The 24565-nt window shown below is 40.8% G+C and overlaps 1 protein-coding gene across 9 annotated transcripts; it reads left to right on the forward strand.

Annotated features, from left to right (window-relative positions):
* The first annotated feature begins 7924 nt into the window (after positions 1 to 7924).
* Positions 7925 to 24297, forward strand: LOC131223477 (GDP-mannose transporter GONST3-like). 9 transcript variants are annotated; one of them, XR_009160474.1, is made up of 4 exons: positions 7925 to 8134; positions 21482 to 22613; positions 23267 to 23430; positions 23828 to 24297. XR_009160474.1 is itself a non-coding variant. In XM_058218908.1 (3 exons), exon 2 carries the CDS (start codon positions 21482 to 21484, stop codon positions 22601 to 22603), a length of 1122 nt encoding a protein of 373 aa, XP_058074891.1. In that variant the 5' UTR covers positions 7925 to 8134; the 3' UTR covers positions 22604 to 22613; positions 23267 to 23747. The 9 variants fall into 9 exon arrangements, 6 of the variants coding, with proteins under 6 accessions (XP_058074891.1, XP_058074892.1, XP_058074895.1 ...); XR_009160473.1 differs by having other exon boundaries at positions 23860 to 24297; XR_009160472.1 differs by having other exon boundaries at positions 23919 to 24297.
* Positions 24298 to 24565: the final 268 nt, after the last annotated feature.

Here is a 24565-nt window from a genome sequence, read left to right on the forward strand (position 1 = left end):
CTCCTTATGTGCCCTGTTTGTCAAAAACAGTCGCCCTTTAGATATAACCTAAGTATACCAGGGCCCTGGGGCTATTTACATCACTTCTGGGCCTATATATAGCCCTTAAACTACCCCATCTCTCTCCCATACGAATTTCTCCAAACCCTAGGAGAGAGAAGAGAGAAAAGAAGGGAAAAGAGGAAGGAGAGGAGAAATCTTTGGAGATTGCTGTAGTGATTCTCTCCTACGACTCCACGCACTGAATCGCCTTCTTGTTATGCTACACGATCTATCTCAGCTACGATTTGGGTAAGAAAACCTAACCCTAATTTTGATTTAGAAGTTCAGATAGCGTAATCGATGAACTAGCTAACCTATTTCATTGTTTAGGTGCCCGACGTTCTGTTTTCGGAAACGTAGAATTCGAACCAAGTCCGAATCGAATATTCCGACAAAAGGTGCATACTATAAACGTTTAGGTTATGATTTTTAATGCTTTCAATGTTAGTTAATGATTTATGTCTAACTAGATTGCTGCCATATTGTCTTAGATACGACGTTTTCGATATATTTTTACATGTGTAAACTATGTTGAATATAAAATGCACCCCATGTGTTTGTTGAAATGTTTGAATGAATATGAAATTGTGATTTGTGCTTGTCATAACTGTTAATCTAGGATTCATGTTTGTCGTATGCATGATGATCTCTTTGTGTAAGGAATTATCATAATATATGTCGTAACTAATCTAGTTTATATATTTGGTGAAGTGTAACTTAAGTGTTTGATAAAATGTCTGAATGAGAAAATGTTGATGAATTGTATTTATTAAGTGTATTAAGATAGGATTCTCAATTACCTTAATCATATGCATAATTTCTTTCTTGTAACCATAATTGCCGCTACGCGATTTATGGATAAAATACAAGTGTTTGGTAATATGTTCGATGTGTTTGATGAAATGCTTAAATGAGAGATTTATTTGGACTGTTTGTTAAATGCTGATATGATTATCACATGTATCTGTCTATTGCATCTGAGTAAGATTGGAGCTACAACCTAGCCCAGGTAATCAGTAACCCTTCCTGTCTGGGTGACTGAATTAGTCTCGCCACATTGGGTAACTCGACGAATCCGAGTCGCACGACGATTGTCGACAGTGGTTAGGCCATAAGGGGTGCTTATATACTTCATGTCGATTAAATCAATATGTGCTCATACCAATCGAAATTACAAAATAAACGATTTTTCTATTGTGTGTTTACCATGTATAGATATCATTGCTTGAATCTAAGGTACCATTTACCAATGTAAAAGCCTGTTTTAACCATGGTACCACGATCCGTTAAGACTCATGAGCCGGGCATGGTGGTATGGGACACCATGGTCGAGCGTTGGCCTACGCTGGGGTGACGAGCCTCCTCGTAGTGACCAGTTAACAACCCAAACTCTTGAACCGGGCATGGTGGTATGGGACACCGTGTTCGAGCTGTCGGCCTACACTGAAGTGACGAGCCTCCCGTAGTGAATGCGAATATAAACAATAAATTTACCTATCGACGGCTTTTCATTAGGGGTGATGCCCTATAATTTGCCTATCGTATGTGAATAACTAGGATTGACGACCCTAGATGGATCCTTCGGTTTAGGTTAATGATATAAAGGGAGGTACCTTAGCTTCCCAAATCTGCTCTATGAATAAACTTAATTAAGTACTTGGCTAACATGACCATGCACCACATTGCATGTATTTTGGCGAGAAAGTTGCACTTTAGGGAGTTTGTCATGTGTGAAATTGGTTGTCTGAGTCACTTGTGAGGGAGTTTTGTGCGAAGGCATGTATCATTGCTGCATACAATTCTTGCATTAACAAGAGTAGCTAGGAAGTGATTGTTGTATTGCTTTATCATTACTGCTTGATTGACTTAATAACATGTTAACATTTGCCTTATAGTACCACTGAATTGATCACTCACTCCCACCCTGGGACGGTGTTTTAAAATACCAACCAAACTCTGATTTAGATGCAGGTGACGGGAAGCCTATGCAGCGGAGTTGGACTTCATAGATGAGGAGGAAGAATACTCATTAATATAGACAAAATCTGAACATCCTTATCCATTTTGCAAAAGTGATGTGCTGGATCTCGGGAGTAGAGTTTTGCTCGACCCTCGAAATCCCAAGCGTTATAACGTTTTAGGTTTCAGCCTTGGGTATTTGCGCATTTCAAGCACTCGGCCTCTTACCCAAGTTGTGGAGTTTCGGGTATTATCTTGTGTCGTCACCCGCGATAGACGTTCAGCCCAGTAAGATGAACATTATTTTATAATTTCAGAACTGGTGGCCCAATAACAAGTGGTCTATACCTTGTTCGGATAACCGGGGCATTTTTCGAATGAATTGGGTAGGAAAATTTCTTAGGTGTAGTTGTTAGGGTCTAGATTAACTAAATTCATAGTGTGCCCTATTTGAAATTAGCAAAAATAGTGATTTGGTCATGATCACTCTAGATCATTGGTTATTAGGGTAAATGAGTGACCGGGTTGATTTGGTTTATTAATTAAGATCCGACACATAGTTGTCTCAGATTTAAGTAGGTCTTTATTTGGTCATGGTTATCTCGATTGGTCAATGATATGATGGCTAGATTTGGGCCCTATGTGAACAAATCATGGGGCTAAACTCGATGTCTAAGTGATCGGTTGGATTCATTGGCTTTATAAGGTTGATTAATCTTATTTGTGCAGTTCTTTATCAGTACTACCCACGTATAAGCTCACTTTGAGCATCAAAGGTTAGTAAGTGATAACGTAGGCTAGTTATTAATTTCTTTTAAAAGGATTTTTGGCAATCCAAAATAATGAAAATTCAGGATATTATACCGTCTCAAAAATATAAAGTTGACTTATGATTTATGTGAGACATGCAGAAGAAAAAAGTTAATATAGCTATTGCACTTTCAATTTTATAGGGTCTAATGTAATGATTACATAAAATCTTGCGCAGCCATTAGATGCCACTCCAAATTTTAGGCTTGGTTTCTGAAAAATCAATCCAATATGTGATTCGGGTGGCTACACTATTAGAAAAAGTTTAGAAGGTGGGTATTTCCTATACAATGTTTTCAATTGTGTGGCCCATTTAAATTACGGATGTTATTTGGGCCGTTTGCCTAAAATGGGTTGACTTGCTTAGAAGTCTAGATGGATTTGAAATAAAATTACCGTGGGGCTATTTACCAGGGTATGTTTGGATCAATGATTATGATAGTAATGTGTTGTAGTATGTGGCAAAAAAAGTAATGATTATTACTAGGATAGTCCAAAGGCAAGCATAGTCGTCACGACATGCAATATTAGTATCGCATCTCTGCTTTCCATGTATAAAGTAATTTCATTGGCTGGATACACTTGTATGTGATTCAATCCACATATGTTATATACACATTCAAGAAGTTTTCAATGGCTAACATTCAATTCCTATGCTTGCTATGGTGTGGTCCTCGTCTTCTTTGTATCTACCTCATTTTTTGTCCCATTTCATTGAATGATCATGTAGATATTGCACATACATTATGATGAGCCTACAAAAGTATGCCACATTAACACACCTCAGCCCATCCTTATCACAGAGTATGATTCCAAAGGATCAATGTAATTTTACAGCAATATCCAATCAAAGGTAAAGAGTAATGAGGTGACTTTTATACTAAATTACAACTGTACTCCATTATCCAAAATAAATCATGAAGAAGCCCACTCCATTATCCAAAATAAATCATGAAGAAGCCGGTGGGAGTATATGTTGATGTGGCAAAGTTGTGTGGGGCCACCATGATATATGTATAATATCTATATTGATCATCTATTTGGAGAGATCATTTTAGGGCCTTAGCCAAAAAATGAGGCAGATCCAGAGCTCAAGTGGACTACACCACATATTAGTGGGGATAATGATGCCTACCATTGTAACCTTCTTAGGACCCACTATGGTGTTTATTTATTGTCCAACCCATTCATAAGGTAACACAAACCTGAATGAAGGGAAAGCATAAATATCAGCTTAATTTAAAACTACCGTGGCTCCCAAGAAGTTTTCAATGGTAGGCGTTTAATCCTACTACTTTCTATGGTGTGGTTCACTTGAGCTTTGGATCTCTGCCTCATTTTTGAGCTCGTGCTCTAAAATTATCTCAGGAAATGAATGATCGGTATAGATATAATGTCTACATTATAGTGGGCCCACAAAACCTTACTACTATTGAAGCTAGTTTTGAGACAGCATAGAGGGAAGTTGATTGCTTTTTGAGTAAGGGTTTTGTAAATAATAATAATAATAATAATAATAATAATAATAATAAAAAGAAAGAAAATCGATTTTTGAATCATAGGAAAGGAGAAACATTTTAAAGGAAGGATTCTTAAAAATACATCAGACGAGTCGTAGATAAACATTATATTTAAAAATTATATCCCAACCTGAGAGATCAGGTTAGTCAATGGTTCTGATTTTTTCAGATGTATACCATCAAAAATCCTTCTCACTACTGAATAGTATAGATTATATTACAGTGGATTCGACACTGTGGTAAATTTCGCACGTGTTATGTATGTTCCTACAGACACGTGTGATAAGGTTGTGGACCTACATGTGTCCATTTTTCCTACTAAACTCGCAAGAAAAAATTGAAACGATTCGTCCACGCGCCATCCTGACTCACGTGTGGCGCATATATAGGGCCAAACACTCATCAGGTGGGCCACAATCCTATAAGGAAGATAGATCGTTTTAAAAAAACCAACGGCTCATATTCAACGTGCCCATTTATGCGACCCGACGAATGGACAAGAACCTAGAGCCCACACGTTTTGGAGAGACACGTGCGGGCATCTGCGTGCATATTCCGAGCAAGTAGGGATATCAATGGGTTGGGCTGGCCCATTGGGTTCTTGATCAGGACTTGGGCTTTAGCCCAAGGGCCAGGCTACAGTATTAGGCCTGAGGGCCCATCAAACTCAGGTTTAAAATTTAAGCCTGCTTATTAATGAGGCCGGGCTTGGACCATATACAACAGTCAATTAGCCCTGCTAATTAGGTTTAGCATGCATGATAAATCTTATCACAATGATAGGTGATTATTGGCTCAGATGGGCCCACCATAATTTTTACATGAAATCCGCCCCTACAATCAAGTGGGTTATTTTTAGTTAAATTCATGTTGAAAAAACCAGCTCCATCCGTAATTCAGATGGACCACACAATTAAAAATGGCATAGAGTGCAATACTTACTCTCCGAACTATATTCCCATGATGTGGCTCACTTGAATTATGAATGTGCCTAATTTTTGGACTCATGCCTAATTTTAGTGTGAAATCTACTGGTTAGAGTGGGTTTTATATAATAATCACAATATGGTTTATAAAAATCAATGGTGGATGTCTCTCTCCCAACAGCTTTCTTTGAAATACCCTCACATGAATAATAGTTGGGCCTTATTTATCTGGCATTGAGCCTAAAGTGGGATTTTGCATTCAAAAATAAAGGGTAGAATGTTCTTCCAACTGCTTGAAATATGAAACTTGAAATTTTATATTACCCACCGTTTGATATTTTGATAGGGCTTAATGTGATGTGCATATGTAAAATCTACTCTAGCAGTTAGATGTGTAATCACACTTTAGGCTTAGAACAAAAAAAAAAATAAGGCTAATTTGTGATATATGTGGGGCATTAAAAAAAGGAAATGGTTAAGTAAGAGATGTCCACCTTTGATTTTTACAGGTCCAATAATGATTATATGAAATCTACTACAACTATTAAATGCCACACCAAAATTTAGACATGCTCCAAAAAATAAGCTTATGCGTGATTGAAGGGATTGCACAAAAGAAAACAATATGAAGGGTGAGCGTTTCCTTGTAAAATGTTTCCAATCATGCGGCTCACCTGAACGACAAATGCAGTTGATATTTGGGCCCTTAGCCGGTAATAACACGAATCACTGAGTGGTTGGATAGATTTCAAATAAATATTATAGTTGAGCCCAATTTGAGTGGACGCCTCTTTTCATTTACTACAACCCATGGACCCTTTCTTCCAACGATGCAATGAGCGCCTCCATATCTCTCTCATCTTCCATGCTCCTAAATCTTTTTTCATTTTTCATCTTCTCCTAGATTTCCTTTCCTAATTTCTACTGGCCATCGCCTCTGGCCAAACTGTCAGATTTTCCCCTTATAAATACCAGACAAGCAGGGAGCCTTAAATAAATTTAAATAGATACGCATCTTTCTCACTAAAAAGCACTCAGCTTGGGCTGGGCTTGATTAGACTATTTTGGCTCATTTTAGTCATGGGCCGGACTCCAGCGTATGTTAAAAAATACGGGCCGAGTTTGGACACAGCTTAGCTCGGCTGGACATGGTCGTTGATATAATAGCCTGTCATTTTTCACTACAGAGTATCCTTTAAGGACCTGTTTGATTTTTCATGTAAGATGTGATTACCTAGTAAATGGGTAATACTTACTTACCCAGGTAATCAGAAACAATGAGAGCCAAACTTTTCAGTGCTAGAATCGAGGATGGCTGTCAAATGAATGTAGGGCCCACTGTGATGTACGCGGTGTATCCACACCGTTTATCATATATGTCAACCTTATTTAGGGCATGAACCCAGAAATGAGGCATATCCAAAGCTCCAGTGGACCACACTACAGAAAATAGTGGAATTTGGATGCCTACGGTATAAAAATTTGTGGCCCTCGTGAAGCTGATATTCGTGTTTACTCCTGATCAATGCTTTTATGACTTCATGAACAGGCTAGATGACAAATAAACATCAATTGGATCCAACGAATAAAATATCTTTGAATAATGGATGTTAAAGGCCATTGTTTCTGTGGTATGGGCCACTTGAGTGTTGCATCCGTCTCAATTTTGAACTTATACCCTAAAATCTTCTGATAAAACAGATGGTTGGTGTGAATATGTCATGCACGTCACAACTGGGTCCACAAATTTAAGTCAGTTTTTTTGGACCATTTTTTCGACACAAGATACACATGAAATTTCAAATAGAGTAAATAAGTAATAATAAGCATTTTCCCGGGTATTTCCCTCGTCCATGAAAAATCAAACAGCCCCTACACATTTACTGGCGACCTCGATAGCCGATCAAGGAGAGAAATGGGACAGCCGTCCGTATTCAAATGAAAAAAGTACTCATATTGGTCGGTGAGGTGCTCTAATCTTTTAGGATTTTGTAGCATTATCTATCTACGCCGGTATCCAGTAGCCTAATGATCTGGATTACCTACCCATGGACCCCACTTGTCAGAGTTAAAATCAGGTGCATGTAGTGGGCAAATTGACAAGGTGCGAGCCCCGTATAGGTATAGCCATTCTCTGTACTAGAATTCCAGTAAGCGGATTACGTACTGAGTAACTCCTTAGGCTAAGGGAACCCGTCGGCCCTGCTATGATTTATATATTTTATCCACTCCGTCCATCTTTTTAACAAATAATTTTATTACATGAACTCGAGCTCAAAAATGAAACACTATAGGAAATAGTATGAATTAAGCTTCTATCATTGAAAAGTTCTTGATAGCCACAAAAGTTTTGGATGAAGCTGGTACTTGTGTTCTGGCCATGGGAAGGTTTTAACTGTGTAAATCATTATTCCCAGTGATTCCTGTGGTATAGTCCACTTTAGCTTTGGATATTCTTTAATTTTGGTCGCAACCATTAAAATGATCTTGAAAACCAGATGAACGGTGTGGATGAACCAAATATATTCACGGTGGGCCCAAATGAGTTTACTCGCTACGATAAGAGCGAACAGAGTAACTCGGGTTCGCAATCGGATTTCAGAATTCCATTTTTCTGCACTGCAGATTTGTAAGCCTCGCTCGCTCTCTCTCTCTCTCTCTCTCGTAGCAAAACTCAAATACTTCCCTCTTTCTATTTCCAGACGCGCGAATATCTGACAACCGTACATCAAGAACAACGGAGAAAGCCTCGAACCCCAACAGATTCCGTAGGATTTGAGGTGGAGCTTCAGATCTCGATCCGGAAATGCGACGATGGCGTGAAAGAAAATGAAGATTTCAGATCTCTCGTCTGGATTCTAAACCCTAGATACCAAGGTACTCAAATCTCCTCTTTTTATTTCACAATCTTGTATGATGTGGCAGGACAAGAAAACTGCTGCCCATTTCATTCCAATGGGTGGGTCCCACCTTCTGCCCTCGCTCCCTAGTGATCCACGCCGTTCGTCCAAATGGCCACCAGGCCACTGACGAGCGGCATGGTGTAATTAGAGATAATTTGTTGTCGTTACAAAGATGCGTTAGACGAGGAAGTCTCTAATCAGTCGTTTTTTCCCCTCTCCAAAGTGTACCATCTACAGTTGGACAGACTAGATGAACGGTCTGGATCAGAAGGGGAGGCATCTAGATTTTAGTGCTGATCGTTATCATGTATCTCAGTGAGATTGTTGGCTTTTATGTGGAATCATGTAGTGTTTGGCTTGAACCAGCAGCATTTTAGTTCAGCCCAACATTCCATCACCGTCTGATGACCTAGACCATGTGTATATGGTGGATGGCCCCAATGTGGATGGCGCTGCAAGAAACATCCCCGCAGAAAACAATCATAGCCATCTGATTCTGTGCTCCTCATGGCTTGTGGTAAATATTACGTGGCCCATTGTCCAATTTTAGTGGGAATGTTTTGGTGTGTAGAGTTGAGGATATTGGTCCATTGTATATGGTGGACGCCCCCAATGTGAATGTACAATGTAATTTCGGTAGTCATATTCCATTTCAATTGTAAAATGCAGTCAGATGTTTGGGGTAGTATAAGTGATCATGGTATTCGTGTCCACCGAAAGTCGGTAGGTTACCTTCGTTGCCATCAGCATTTGGTACTCTCGTTGGCTTCAATAGTTCACAGAAAGCTTTTGGTGTAATGAAACACAAGCCCTTCAAAAAGAAAGAAAGAATAAAGGTTGCGGGAACTGATAGTGACGAAGGTTACCAGGCTGATGCAGCAGGAAAGGGGAAAACGAAAATTCTAAGGAATAAAAAAAATTGAAGAATTGGATCTCTGTCCAATGGATCACACCTACCAAGGAAAAAGTATTTTGTTTTAGTTTGGCCCGTAGTCACATATGAAATAGCTAATGGGATGAATTTAGGAACGCTTTCCCCCCTGGATTTAGCTACTAAAATTTTAGGAGAAGTACTAGGGAGGAGGCTTGCCACTTCTGCCTACCATCCAATGATGCGTACTGTTTATTTAGAATGTTGCATCATCAATAAGCCACATGGCAAGTTAGCCACGGTTTGGTGATTCTCACCATCCTTATGAGGCTAGTTGGAAACAATGATCCAGATTTCAACACCAATATTGACAAGGATCTCCATCCAATGGATATGTATGTATATTTTGCCCAGGAGACCATCCATGCTACTGAACCTTCTGATTTACTAGATTTGTCAAAAAGCTTCAATTGCAAAAAAAATTGAAGATTGGTATGCAAGATTATTGATGTTGATGCTAAGGAGGAAACTGGATCTAATCCTGAGGCTCGTCGTGTTTGTGAAAATGCTGTGCAAATCTTGAGGAATTTTTGATATAGTTGGGTATGGGGGTAGTTCATGGAAGCAACAACACTCGAAATCTAGAGCCACTTGGCTTCAAGAAGATGGACAAAAAAACTTATTTATTTCATCATTTTGCAAATTCTAGGAGAAGGGAGAATGATATTTCAATGCTATTGGAGAATAACATCCTTGTAGAAGAGCCAGATTGTTTTGGAATCGTTGATTGTGTGTGTGTGTTTTCAAAATCTTTACTTGGCAGAAGAGCTTAAGACCTCAACCCTTTCTGGAATTCCATTCAATACTATCTTGATAGATAAAGTTGATTGTTAGAAGGAAAATTCAATTTGGATGAAGCCTTCTGGGTGCTAGCATATCAAGTCTCATATGCTGCCGGAGTGTCATAGAACTCCCCTTTTATGATAAGCATCTGATTCATAAGGGCGTTACTGCCACTTTCACTACACCCATCCCTAAGGAAGGTTGCATGATGGTTTTGGACTATGTGCAAATTAACTTGGCAAAATTATAGAAAATCCTCTGTGGTTCTAGTGAATAAGTTCCATGAAGTTAGGAGATTCATTGTCTTCCTTTTAGGGTGCTTATATAGGACCATCAGATCATCGGTAGCATCCTCATTGCTATCAAATTCATCAATTCTAAAAAGAGGACTCTCTCAGGCATTATTTGTAAGCATGGTATAGGAAAGGTGTATGATCAGGTGGAGTGATTGATGTATTTATTAAGAAGAATGGGTTTGAATAGTATTTGAAAGAAATGGATTAAGAGCCTGCTTCTTCGGCCCATTTTTCGATTTCTTTTAAGCAATCTATTTCTCCATTTTGATAATGCATCCTCCCTAAAGGCTACTTCAAAAGCTTGAGAGGTTTTTGACTATGGGATCCCCTATCTCGTTTCCTTTTCTATGATAGTTGCGGAAGGCTCGAGTAACTTATCTTTGCTACCTCAAATTTGGATCTATTGAAAAGTTTCTTCTTGGGATCTTGTGTAGTATTATCTTGTCTATAGTTTGTGGATGATAGAAACATGCCAAAGTTTGTTTAATCGAAGTGATTATTAGGTTTTTTGAAGCAATTTTGGGTTTCCGATGAACTTTGGGGAATGCTAAATGTGTTAGAGCCAATGTCATGGTGTGCCACAACCGCCATTTTGGGGCTGTAATGGCTGTTATGTAATGGTAACAGCGGCAACTGTTCCATGTTACGGGGTTGTGATGGCCATGACGACAGTTATAGAAAAAATATGACATTTTACGGCCCTTGTAACGAGTCCAATGTAGCCCCCCAAAAAAAAAAGAAAAGAAGAAGAAGAAGAAGAAGAAGAAGAAGAAAAAAGACCTTAATGGCCATTACTACCGTATTGTAACGGTGGTGGCCACTACGGCCACCATTACTGTTATGAAATGCCCTGGCCAATGTTGCTATGAGAGGTAGTTGCCAAGGACTTATAAGGCAATCCAAAAGTAGGCTACCCAATCCTTCTAATCGTGAAGTGGGCTCTGTAATATATCCTATTAGTAAAGAGGACCCATATGATCCATATCAACAATTATTACTTGGTACTCAAGTAACCAATTTAAAGTAGGATTGGTTAATACATCCTTATTTTCATCATTTCGATCATTTTTTAGCGCTGAATTTTCTTTGAAAGGTAATGTAAATTTTATTAGAAAGAGCACCGAGATGACTCAAAACTTACAACCCTACAAAAGGAAAAATCCAATTTCTTACACCCTTTATACAAGAGTCCCATTTTGTCTCCTGCTCGTTAGATGAGTTGGTAGAGATAGTTTAGTGTCTGTGAGTGACCCAGGGTTCAATCCCCGGTAGTGTTGCCTTTCAAAGAAAAACAAAAAAAAAAAAAGAGAAAATAATAGAGAGAGAGAGAGAGAGAGAGAGAGAGAGAGAGAGAGAGGCCCATTCCACAACAAATAGCACCCCCTACCTTTAACCCGCTCTAGTCCATTGATTTCTTTTCAAAAACACCTCTGATTCTTCTCTCCCCAAACCACCCAAAGATCAGCCAACAAGCAAGGCTGCCAAAGAGCCCTTGTTTTTTTTTTCTTTTTTTGTTTCAAAGCTCCAGTTTGTGCCATGCCTCAAGGAGCTAGCCAATTGACGAGGCATTATCTAATTGATGTTAAAACTTCTAAGGAAACTAAACCAAATTTGGTTTGGAAACAAACAATGAATGAAGAAACGATTAACTGATTCAGCTTGCCATGCACATGAGACATACGTTAGGGATCATTATCCCCCTTTTTAGGAGGTTATCCACCGTCAGAATCCTTTCCCTTCCAAGTAGCCATCCAAAAAGCACATCGTCCCTGCATGGACCTTGAAGCATGCGATAGAAAGATTGCACAAAGAAGCCATTGTCCTGTCGGACTAACCGATCTTGATCTCCTCCCATTGGGCAAGATAATTGGATGCGAGCAATGAGCGCTACAAACTCTTCCATTCTTCATCACGAAGGAACCTATCACAGGGGGACCACACAACAAACTCGCCATAATAGGAAAAACAACTACAACTATGATATTGTGCTCCGTGGAGAGAGGAGCAATACTCAAGAACTCATCATGTAGGGAAGTGTCACCAATCACACGCCCTTCTAAAATTGGATCTTCTCTCCATTCCCAACAGAGAACCGGATTCCATCACGGAAATTAGACTTTACACTAGCCACTGCTTTGCAAAGCTCGGAGGCTTTATACAAGGAAGAGTCCCTGACCCATCACCCTTCATCTTGACATCCGTACTTGGTATCTATAATTTCCCTCCAAAGGGCAGCCTCCTCTATCCCAAACCTCCACAACCACTTCCCTAAAAACGCAAGGTTCATCATCTTTAGTTTCTTATCCCGACACCCCCTTCCTCATAAGACTTACAAACCTCCTTCCAGCCTAACAAGTGAAACTTTTTCTTCTCTTCCGAGCCTTGCCACGTAAAATGGTGCCTTAGTTTGTCCAACCTAACCAATACCAACACCAAGATAGTGACGTGAAGTAGATTGGCAAGTTTGACAGAGTAGCTTAATTACGGTGATTTGGCCCCAAGAGACAAACACCAACTCTTCCATTTAGATAACTTCCTTTCAAATCTTTTCACTACTTTTGTCTCACAAATGTTTCGTGGGCTTCCTTATGCACATAGGTAGACCAAGGTAAGTGGAAGGGAAAGATCCTGCTACACACCCAAAAAGGTATGCCATTTGCTACTTCCCTCTTTGACATGCGCACACACAACATCTCACTTTTTGCTAAATTAACCTTCAACCCCAACATTGTTTCAAAGTACCTTATGATCATCCTCAAGTTGTCCACCATGGAAGCATAGGCGTTACAAAAGAGGGTCGTGTCACCAACAAATTGAAGGTGAGATATCGGTGGCCTTGACCTTGCCACACTAAAACTGCAAAACAGGCTAACCTCTTGCCCATGATCCGTTATCCTGCCCAAAGCTTCAACTACCACCACAAAGAGGAAGGGGGAGAGAGGGTCACCTTCTAAGAGCTTTTGAAGATCCATTTAAGAGGGTCGAGAACCTGGTTGAGCTGATACACTCCTTCATCCACTACTCCACAGCCAATCCCATCCAACATGTAATCCAAGAAGTCCCAATCAATATGGTTGTAGGCCTTCTCAATTTTCAGCTTGTAAAGTACGCCTTTCGTTCCACTCGTCTCTTGAATCAAGGCACTTACGGGCGAAAAGAGCATTATCCAGAATTTGCCAACCCACAACATATGCTCCTTGACTCATAGAAATGACACTTGCTAAGATTGCTTGGAATCTGGTCGCTCAGACCTTGTTTAGAATCTTTTAGGTCCTCCAATCAAGCTAATGGGTCTAAGTCCCTTAAGTTGTCTTCACCTATTATCTTCATAATAATAGCAATGAAAGAAGCCCCAAGATCCACCTATAATCGCCCCTTCACAAAAAATTCATCCATGAAGTTTATCACGGCCTTTTTCACCACTTCCCAAAAGACTTGGGGAAAAGCGAACAGAAATCCATTCGGAGTTGGAGCTCTATCCCTTCCCAGAGTGTCAATGATGACCTTCACTTTTTCTTCAGGAAAAGGCCGCTAAAGTAAAATACCTTATTCTAAAGCCAAGCACGAAAGCAGTAAATTATCCTGCTTTGATATGCTCCTCCCTTAGTTAACAGATCTTTTTAAAATTTGACTATTGCATCACATAGCCCTTCTTTCTTAGCCACTCTCTCATTCTACGGCTATGCTACTTGTCTTGTTACACCTGGCTTGAGCGCTTGCAATAGTGTTGAAGACTTGTGTTTTTGTCTCTCTCTTTTAGCCAAGTGGCATGTGTAAACGTTGCCTCCACTTGATTTCCTCTAGTCCTCTTCCTCTAGACAACATGAATATTCTTGCATTAGTTTTAGATGAAGCTTCCTTTTTTCCATCGACAACTCTTCCTCTTCGGCCTTCATGTCTAGAGCCTGAATTTTGCTAATGGTGTTTTCAGTTTTAATTTCCTGCTTCCCCAGCACTTCCCTCTTCCATTTGTTAATCTTCTTTTTCAAAAGCTTCCACTACTGACTTAATTTGAAGCTGGCATAGCCCTCCACCTTGAAGGAGTCCCACCATTCTTTAATCAAGATGAAGAAACCCCCCACCTCTAACTACATCAACTCAAACCTGAATGGTTTCAAGCACCAATCTTCTTCTCTGTCTTCCAACAGGATTGGGCAGTGATTAGACATGGGTGTTGGAAGCCCACTTTGGGAGAACTGTGAGAACATTTCTATCCATCCTGCGAAGACAATAAACCTATCAATCCTTAACATCACTGTCCAATATTGACAATTGGACCAAGATAAATCAGATCATGCGCATCCAACCAATCTGAGAAATCCCTCATGTTGACTTTTCAGTCATAAATTTCGTAACATTAAAATTGTCTCCTACACACCACAGACAGTCTCAACCCTGCCTGAGCTGCACTTAATTTTGCCCAAAGATCATCCCTTAATGCTGTCAAATTTGGCCTATAAACTATTGTGAATATCCAAAGGAAGCCGCTAGCAAAACTGTAACTAAGAACATAAACCCAAAGCACATGCAAATTCACCTTCGCCGACAAGGTAGTGTCCCAAGCCACCATAACCCCCCCCCGGTAGATCCATCCGAGTCAATGGCCACCCAATCCTTGTCCTTGGCATCTCATAGAGAATCAAGGCGTATCTTGTCAAAGCCTAAAGTTTTTGTTTCCTGAAAAAAAAAAAAAACCTGCGCTTTTGATCTTCTTCAAATGTTCCAAACCTGCCCCCTTTTCACTTCTAGCTCAAAACCTTCATTTGGGAATTGATCTCCCTCTGAGCCCCTTCCTCATTTCCCTTGGAGTGTTCGTAGATTTGCTTCTGACTTATGACGCTAGACTAACAAGCTCTCTTCTTCCTTTTGGAGAACACTGGAACATCTTGTGAGGAGCAAGTTAGTGCTTTTGTTTGCCTTGAGCCTCCACATACTGGAGTAAAGTGAGATAGTCCTCATTGCTGTCCCCAAAAGTCACTCCCACTCCCTAATCCACTGCTTTCCTCTCACAAATGCAGCATGACTAGCTAGCCTATTGACCTCTTCCTCCTTTGCATCTCCTTGGAAAACTTGCAGGGATCCCATCGCTTCTTGTTGCCACCCATCTGAAGGACGTTCCTATGACAACCATTAGCATCTCTTGGCCCTTGCTTCTCCAATCCAGGAAGAAAATGGACCTCTACCATCTTGTCTACTTGGAGCACCACCAAAGGTCGGTTGATTGAAAACCACTAGACTCCAAGTAGCTAAAGTCCACGTTGCTTCCTTGCAAGTGTCTTGAATTTTCGAGAATAAGGCAACATCCCTCGCCGAGTCTTTAGGAAATCTCACATATGTGCCACTTCGATAAGTAAAAAACACAAGTCACCGTTGGGGGAAGAGACGTTTTAGAGCAAACACATGCAAGAAGAGCTCCGTGCCTTGGACACTTGGACGAACTGAAACACTAACCTCACCACGCGTCGACAAAACATTAAAATGCGTGTCCTCTGAGCCTAGAAGCACCAACCTGAGACTACTCTTTGAACCGCCACATGCATCTCGAGCCTCCATCATAGCCTCCCGGGTCTCGAGCCTTGAAGCTAAGGCAACTATCATCCCTGAACCACCTAGCTTGGTAACCCCTTCTCTTCGACCCCATCATGCTCAACCACTGAGGCGTTGCTCCCTAACGATAGGTCAGAGTTGTTGGCGGCTGGCAGCCCACATGTCCTCATCTTCTCATCCTCACTGCGGCTTGACGCCTGATAGAGAGAGAATGTGCTCCACATGTCTTCCCGAGCTTCTGGTGCCTTGGCGGAGCACGTAATAGGTACACCTTCATCTCTCCGAGAGCCCTCCTCATCTCTGCCAATCCACCCTTACTGATCACCTTTGTGACAACTTCTTGTCTCCCCCCTTGATGTCCCAACCCCTCATCGGCCCCCACAACCACCTTAACATCCCTGACTGCAAGGAACACCCTCTCTGGTACCGGTGAAAGCCTCCTCACACAGATTCTCGCCCACCTAACCTCGGCCTTCCTATGTTGCTGGATCTACCACTACCATCTCCCCAAAGCATGAACCCACCATTGCGAATGCTTTCATGAGCCAAAGCTCTAACGGAAGCTCCCTCACCTTGAGTCACACCTCTCCCATCCAAAGATCGACTAATCGGTCCATGACGAGACTCTCAACCGGCCCATTTCTGCACATCACCCCATTAGAGAGGATACTACAGACCTCCACCTCCCTGCTCAGGGAGACCCATACTTCAGTAAGATAGGGGCATGAGAATACACTGGTGCTCAACCATCCCCTTGCTCTCTACCAACCACTTTAGCTCTATTGAAGTTGCCCTCTTGAGTTGTGCCACCAGGCTCCATTGAAGCATCCCCAAGTGTTCTCCGCAACCGCAGGGTGGAATCACACCACGGCCCATCTCCTCCATTATCCCTCAACAACCACCTCTCCTCCCCCGTACACCCCTGATCCTCCTCCCTTCCTTGCTCCCATCCTCAATCTCTCCCCCTCGAGACTCCACCACCACGTTGTTGTAGCTAGTTTCAAAAATCACCCCCTTCATTGCCCCTTTCCCTTCCCCTAGAGGTCCAATGGTTGCCACTTTCTTCGTGCCTACCCCATCCCATGGTCTCGAAGTCTCTCCACCCCATTTAGTCCCAGGCTCGCCCCCAATTTCTTCCCTTCCCTTTTCCTTGTTGTTTGGTGGTTCATCGAATCCAGCTCATAACATGCCATTTGGATTGAAAACTTTAGCCTATCAAAGCTTCTCCCATTCATAGTCTTCACAACAGCAGCGACCTCTTTCTCCAGCCAAAACAAAAGCAAAGCACCTAAACTCTCCCATACCTTTCCACCTTAGTACCACCACCTCCCTCACCATCACATCCCTTCGGAACACCCTGATGAGGTTAATATCTATCCACCCTCTGGGAAATTCTCCACAAATAGGGTGGGTGGCTCTGGGATGGGACTATATACTGACTCTGCTTGCTTTCTTTTAGGTCACATCTTCCTTCCTATTACCCAACTTCCACCTTCTTCCCTGTTCCTTAACGTCTTCCCAATGGAGTTCACTGGTTTCTTTCTCTTCTTTGTCTGCACCTGAGGGATCCTTTCATCCAACTCAGCTCTCAACCGGCATATGATTTTGTGATCTAAGGAGCTCATGCTACAACTCCTATCCCCCACCCAATTTCGTCTTCACAGCTGGTGAGAAAAAGCCACTTCTTCCCTTCAACCCAAGCTCTGCTCCCAGCCTGATTCCCCCCTTTCTTTTTCTTCATTAGTGATATAAATCTTCTCTCTATTTTCCTTGCCTTGCAGTAAGCTTTTGAGCTCTTTGTTTTCCCTTCCTTGTGACCAGCTTTTGAAGTTGCCTTTCAACGTCTGTTGTGACCTCCCCCTCCCTCGTAACCTACCTCATGACCTTCTTCTCATGCTCCGTGATTTCTTCTCATACTAGTGATTTCTACAACACACAAGAGAAAAAAAAAAAAAAAAAAGGAAGAAAAACCTCATGTAGTTGCACCACAATTGGTGAAAAATGGCTACTAACATGAATTGATTCTAAATAACATCCAAATGGCATGAAATTAACCAAACAAGCCCGAGTTCACGCAATTCTAACATGAATTGATTTATGTATGGCCAATCATAGAGGGATGCATGGTCATGATGGGATTTAGGGTTATTTTATTCTTTATTGGTTTCTTACTAATATAGATGGTTAGTATGAGATACAAGTAATGGTCATTGTCTAAGATTAGAAGGTTTCGTGCCTTTTTATATTACTAATTTGTAGATGCGACCTAACAAAGAGGATCATCCAATACCTTTTCCTAGTCCTCTGAAGTTTGTGAAGGTAGTGGGAGCTAAAATTAGCCATTGAGGAACTTGCTCAGTTGAGGAATATTTGTCTCCATAGAGTTTTATAGGCATTATTTTCTCTATCTTGATAGTTGAACTAGATCAGTGGGTGAGCTCCAACTTGGGTTTGAAAGAGTGTAGGGTGAAAAGATGATCAACAAGGTGTACCGTAATGGCCGTTAAGTAACAGTAATGGTGACAGCCATTTCCATTTCATGTTACGGGGTTGTAATGGCCGTTATGGGAAAAGAAGGGCTTGTTATGGGGCCGATACAAGGTTATTATTTATTTATTATTATTATTATTATTTAATTTTAAAGGCGCCATAACAGCCATTACAACCCACATAGTAACAGTAATGGTAGTGGCTGTTATGACCATTGTTACTGTCATGGAGTACCTTGATGGTCAAAGATTTATCTGCCATTCAAGGTCGGACGTTGAGTTAGTGGTGTCCGAGATGTAGATGCCCACCCTTGAGGGAAAAGAAGCTTGACTGGAAAGGAATTTGAGATCGAAGAGGTAAAAGAAGTGGTATTTCTGCTGCATGGGGACAAGGCTTCGGGACGCCGGTAAGCATTTATGATCTTCAATGTCTCTAAGTTGGTTTTGAATTTATAAAAGGTCTTCGGGAGCATGAGTTGGATGCCGGAGTGCTTATTGATGTCCTTAAGAAGTTGCTTGCTGTTTTAGTGACAAGGATGCTCATGTTTAGATGCTATTCAAAAATGGCACTTTCTCTTACAAAGGCTTCCTCGCAGGTCTCCAGAGAGCAAGGCCCTCAAGCACCCCTTTTGCAAATATTTTGGATCATTAGAGTTCCCCATCACTCAAAGCATTTGGATGGAAATGGCTTAAGCCTCCAAAAGAGGAACATCAACATTTTATATATTTGCTTCATGTGTTTGAAGGAGTCTATCAACCATTTTTTTCCTTCATTGTGAGGTGGCTTTGGATATTTTGGGCTGCTTTTTATTTTTTATTTTTATTGCTTGGGTTCATTTGAGGTTCTTAGAGGACCTTTTGGACAGATGGTCCAAGGGCCCATTTAAGCCAAAAGGTAAAATCCTTTGGCACATGCTTTCGCTTGTGGTTATGTGCAATATTTGAAAGGAGTGATATAAAATAATCTTTGAAGGCATTTCCTCTCATTTAGACCAAGTGAATAGAAAATTAAGATTTTCATTAGGATTTGGGGCCTGGCATCAAAAACTTTCAAGTGGGTGAGAACTTTGGACATTTGCTTCCTAATTGTCATAGGGTCATTGACGATTATAACAATTCCCTAAAAGAAGTTGATGCTTGGAGGCTACTGCCCAATAGTTGAAATTTACAGTTGGTGGTAGTGTTTGAAATATTGGTATTGTGTTATGTATCGCACCCTTGGAATACAGATATGTATCAGTTATCGCATAGGATATATCGTTTGTATTGAGTAATTTATCGCACTTTTTGGGAAACATTATGTAAATGGTTGGATTTTTCCATGAAACTTTAGGGATTGTTAATACACACTTTTAAATCATAACATCTCAAAAAAGAAGTGCACATAATATGTTTCCTTTGTATAGGGTCCTAAGCTATGCGCGGTCTAATTGAACTAATGCAACTATATTCAAATTGAATACATAACATTTAGAGTGTATGTAATAATCATTTCATCAAACACTCTTAAATACTTCGAAATTAGTCTCAATTGACAGCTGGTTGAAGGGAAATTTTGAAAAAAAAATATATTTTATTAATTTTTAATGTAAAAATAATTTTTATTTTTCGAAAATTGACAAGGACTTAACAAATCAGTAGATCAACCCTCATACATGCTTGATTTCATGTTTGGAGTGTAACATTGCAAACAATTTGGGGAAAATTGTGGAAATTTTGAAATTTCTCCAAAATTTCCCAAATCGGACCACCTACACTCAAAATTCGAAATTAGAAAGTATGTGATGATCATTTCATCAAATACTCCTAAATACCTCGAAATTAGTCTCAATCGACAACTGGTTGAAGGAAAATTTCAAAAATAAAATAAAATTGGAGAACATGAAGAACCAATGGATATTGAAATCAAAGCTCCAACTCCATGATTTTGCATGCAAAACATGAAGAACCAATGGATTTGTAATCATTTGGCATTGATTTAACATAATTTCAACAAAAAAAGGGATCGGAAATTGAAAATGCTCACCGGATCAAACATGGTGGGATATATATTGGCATACCTGTGCGTTTCATATCGCACAGGTGGGATACAAGTTATATCGTGGGATATATCAGTCGATATTGGTGATATTTAAAACATTGGTTGGTGGTAGGCAACTCAATGTATAATCCAGGTTCGTCGAGGATAGGTGTAGTTTTAAGGGGAAATGCTGGCTCTATTAAAATGACTTTCTCTGCTCAACAGTTAATGGTCATTCATTGGAACTTTTAGCCATGAAAATGGGTATGGAAGGCTTCTCAAACATTTTGTATGGCCACTAATTGTGGAAGGGTATTTGCATAATGCTATTTGTGCAGCTCGAGTATGAGCTCGATTCACTTCTCTATCAAACCAGGTTAGATTGCAGACCTCTTACATGGAAGTGGCAGCTAGCTATTATTTCAAGGGAAGGCAACAAAAACATTGCTGAATCTTTAGCTAAACAAGTGCTTTCAAAATAATGATTTGAATTTACAGTTCCTATCCGCAATGACTTATAATCCTGTCCTTTCTGTTTTAAGTTGCTGATGAAATATAAAATTAGTGGTCTCACAACACCACCCAAAATAATGATTTGAATTTGCAGTTCCTATCTGTTATGACTTATAATCCTGTCCTTTCTGTTTTGAGTTGCTGATGAAATATAAAATTAGTGGTCTCACAACACCACCCAAAATAATGATTTGAATTTGCAGTTCCTATCCGTTATGACTTATAATCCTGTCCTTTCTGTTTTAAGTTGCTGATGAAATATAAAATTAGTGGTCTCACAACTTCATATAAAATTAGTGGTCTCACAACAACCCTTGAGTTTGGTGACTTTATCATGTTGAGTTTCACAAACATTTTTTTATATATAAACCTCGGCAATTTTATCATATCGAACAATTTGGACAGGATTTTGTATCTCTTTTAATAATATCGGGTTGCTTTTAAAAAGACCTTTAAGAACTCAGAAACTTAGTTACATACAGTACATTGCTTTGCCTCTTTAAAAATGTATTATCGAATTGTTTCATGCTGCCAATACCACTTGCAGATGGCACATTACTTTGCCTCTGAGAACACTTATAAGTTTCTAGCTTCTCCCCTGCACCATGTTTGATATCAGTAGGTGAACTTTTTAAGTTTAAGCTAATACATGCTTCTTAGGATACATGAAGTATGAATTACACAGTATTCATTAAATACCATGCACTTGTATTTATAACAGCCATTTTGCTCCTTTGTGCAGATGTCTAACAATGTTAAGGAGTCCAAAGGTGAAGTACACAAGGGCATGGATGTTGCCGTATCATCTGCAGAAGTCCAAACAACCTGGCACGTCACCCTCTCAAACATCCTACAGCAGGCATCAGTATATGGAATAGCTGCTGGGTACTGCATTTCAGCATCACTCTTGTCCATAATCAACAAGTGGGCCATCATGGTATTCCCTTATCCTGGGGCCTTGACAGCTCTACAATACTTCACAAGTGCATTTGGTGTCCTGTTATGTGGATGGTTGAAGCTCGCGGAGCATGATCCACTCGAGCTAAAGACCATGTGGAGGTTCCTACCTGCAGCAATCATTTTCTACCTCTCCCTCTTCACAAACAGCGAGCTCCTGCTCCATGCAAATGTTGACACCTTCATCGTTTTCCGCTCAGCAGTCCCTATATTTGTAGCTGTAGGAGAAACTGTCTACCTAAACCAGCCTTGGCCATCTCTCAAGACATGGCTTTCGCTTGCCACCATATTTGGGGGTAGCGTCATTTACGTGCTGACAGACACTCGGTTCACATTGATGGCATACAGTTGGGCTTTGGCTTATCTTGTGAGCATGTCGATAGATTTCGTTTATATAAAGCATGTGGTGATGACTATCGGCCTGAACACATGGGGTTTGGTGCTTTACAACAACCTTGAGGCTCTTTTTCTATTCCCACTGGAGCTGCTTATAATGGGCGAGCTGAAGAAGATAAAGCACGATATCAAGGACGACTCATCTTGGCATTCTTTGGGCGTGGTTTTTCCAGTGGGTTTGTCCTGCTTGTTTGGTTTGGCCATCTCCTTTTTTGGGTTCTCTTGCAGACGGGCGATTTCTGCAACGGGCTTTACTGTGCTCGGTATAGTCAATAAGCTCTTGACTGTTGTGATAAATCTACTCATCTGGGACAAGCATTCTACCATTGTGGGGACTGTTGGTCTTTTGATATGCATGCTTGGTGGGGTTCTTTATCAGCAGTCCGCAACCAAACCAAAGGCCGCTGCTGAAACAGAAGTGGTGGCAAGAGTTGGTGATGAGGAGCAACAGCAACTTCTGGAAATGGAATCCACATCAGAAGCAAACACTACTGAAAAGCCTGTTGGTTGATTCAGTAGAGGTAAAAATGAGGATTCTTTTCTTTTCTTCTGTTTTTTTTTTTTTTTTCCCAGGCAATATTCTGGGCATTTTTTTTGTTGTATTCTTCTTGAACATATCACTTGCTGTGAGAGGAGGAAAAAAAGGGGGGGCAAATACCTCTGCACTTGTAGCTTCATTGTTTTTCTTTTGTTAGGTTTTCTTACAGATTTTAAAAGCTTTGCATGCCCCACACACCTTTTAAATTATTACACATGCCAACCTTGCACGTTTGAGGGATGTCTGACCTGTGCAGATAGGGATGTTGCAGCTGTGCATATGCCCAAAGTCATTTTTACAGTAAGGCCCACATCTATGTGTAGGTCAGATGTCACACACATCCCTGGTTAGTACCTCTGCCCTGTGTAGAGGCATGTGTGGGGCTCACAAAAGCCCAGACTCTCACTTGCTCTTCTGCTGTCGATCTTCATCTTTAGACATTACAATCTTTCTCTGTGGTTGTATTTGGTCGTCTGCTGATGTTTTGAAAGGATGAAGCTTTCCAGCCTTGTAGAGGACTACTGGAGTGGGCATCTGCACTGTCTTTCAGAATTTCAATGTCCTCAAAATGCAGTTTTTAAGAAATGAAAATCAGCTCCATGGATTGCGTATATCCTCTCTCTGAGACTTGGTGAGGTGGTTCTCACTGTGGAAGATTGCAGAGGCAATTTCACCTGCTGGATTCCTGCTAGAAGATACTGAAAGTGGCTAATTGGAAGCTGTGCACTTTGTGGCCACTTGTCAGGTGGGAACACAGAGAACATGCCCCGGCCCAAAAATCAGGCTGCTTTTCTTGTCAGGTAAGCAATGTGTGCCAATTGAAATGTTGAACTGGTCATATTTTTCCCTACAGCCATTTTTCTCGAACAAACATAGCCCATTTGATTGCAGGCTGTCATTCTTAGGCTAGGAAATGCTCATGTGGGCTCCAGCTGATTTGTGGCCAGCTCTTGCATGTGTGACATGTTGGCTTGTCTGCTGCAAATTGGCTGGACTAGGATAGTTGGCCCTCATTTTTAAAGCTGTGGTGTCGCATCTGCCATATGTATGGTGTATACCAGAGTACCCGAGTCATCAGGAATGATCATTTTGCATGGAGCGTAGCCTGGAAGATATCCTGATGGACCAGGTCTAGATCCTCTCTCTCTCTCTCTCTCTCTCTCTCTCTCTCTCCAATTTTAATAATCCGTTTGCCAGTCACCTGTTCGATGGTCAAGATAATTAATCAGTGCAATTTCATGTTATACTCTGTCTGCGATGGTCCCTGCAATTTGATGGCATCGATCAGAGTGCAAGTATACCAATGTACAGACGGTTCCTACAATTATCATCAATAGGCACAGATAGCCTACCATCTAGTAAGTTGGATGGCCATTGAATGGATGGTTAGAAGGGTTGAAATCAGTTCAGGAGCTGTGGTTTTGGAGCTTTGATTAGAGCCTACAATCTCGACAGTCTGCATTAGTGTGGATGCACCAGTAAATTGAGCTAGTGGGGTGGCTGTTGCAGCAATTTTCAGCTTCTTCCTGAATGGCAACGACCCATCTGCCTATCATTCGAATGACACATTCAATCCTCACAACCTGAACAAAATGATAGACTCTGCGAGGATCAAATCGAATTCCTTCAGCACTTAAGAGCTGAGAATCTGCAAGACAGGCTTCTTCTTCTTCTTCTTCTTCATTCCAAGGCAATTTTTGTGTAGGGCTTGTTGGCCACCCAGTTGATGGGTTGAAGATGGTCACTGATGGGTCAGTATTGCTGGCTTTTCACTGATCAGGATATAAATATTACATGTACATGTAGAGCAATCAGGACCAACCAAATTTGGGGTCCCAATGTGTGGATTGGACAGCTGTTGTTGGTGGTCCAAATTGAACAGACAATGCCAAATGGTTTGCAATCACTGCCATTTTCAGGCTATCCATGCTCTAC

The sequence above is a fragment of the Magnolia sinica genome, chromosome 13 (genome assembly GCF_029962835.1).
Source record: "Magnolia sinica isolate HGM2019 chromosome 13, MsV1, whole genome shotgun sequence".
In the NCBI taxonomy this organism is placed as follows: domain Eukaryota; kingdom Viridiplantae; phylum Streptophyta; class Magnoliopsida; order Magnoliales; family Magnoliaceae; genus Magnolia; species Magnolia sinica.

What these genes read in the sequence shown, in the direction of transcription:
- LOC131223477 (XM_058218908.1), top strand. Translation starts at nt 21,482, where the DNA reads ATGTCTAACAATGTTAAGGAGTCCAAAGGTGAAGTACACAAGGGCATG.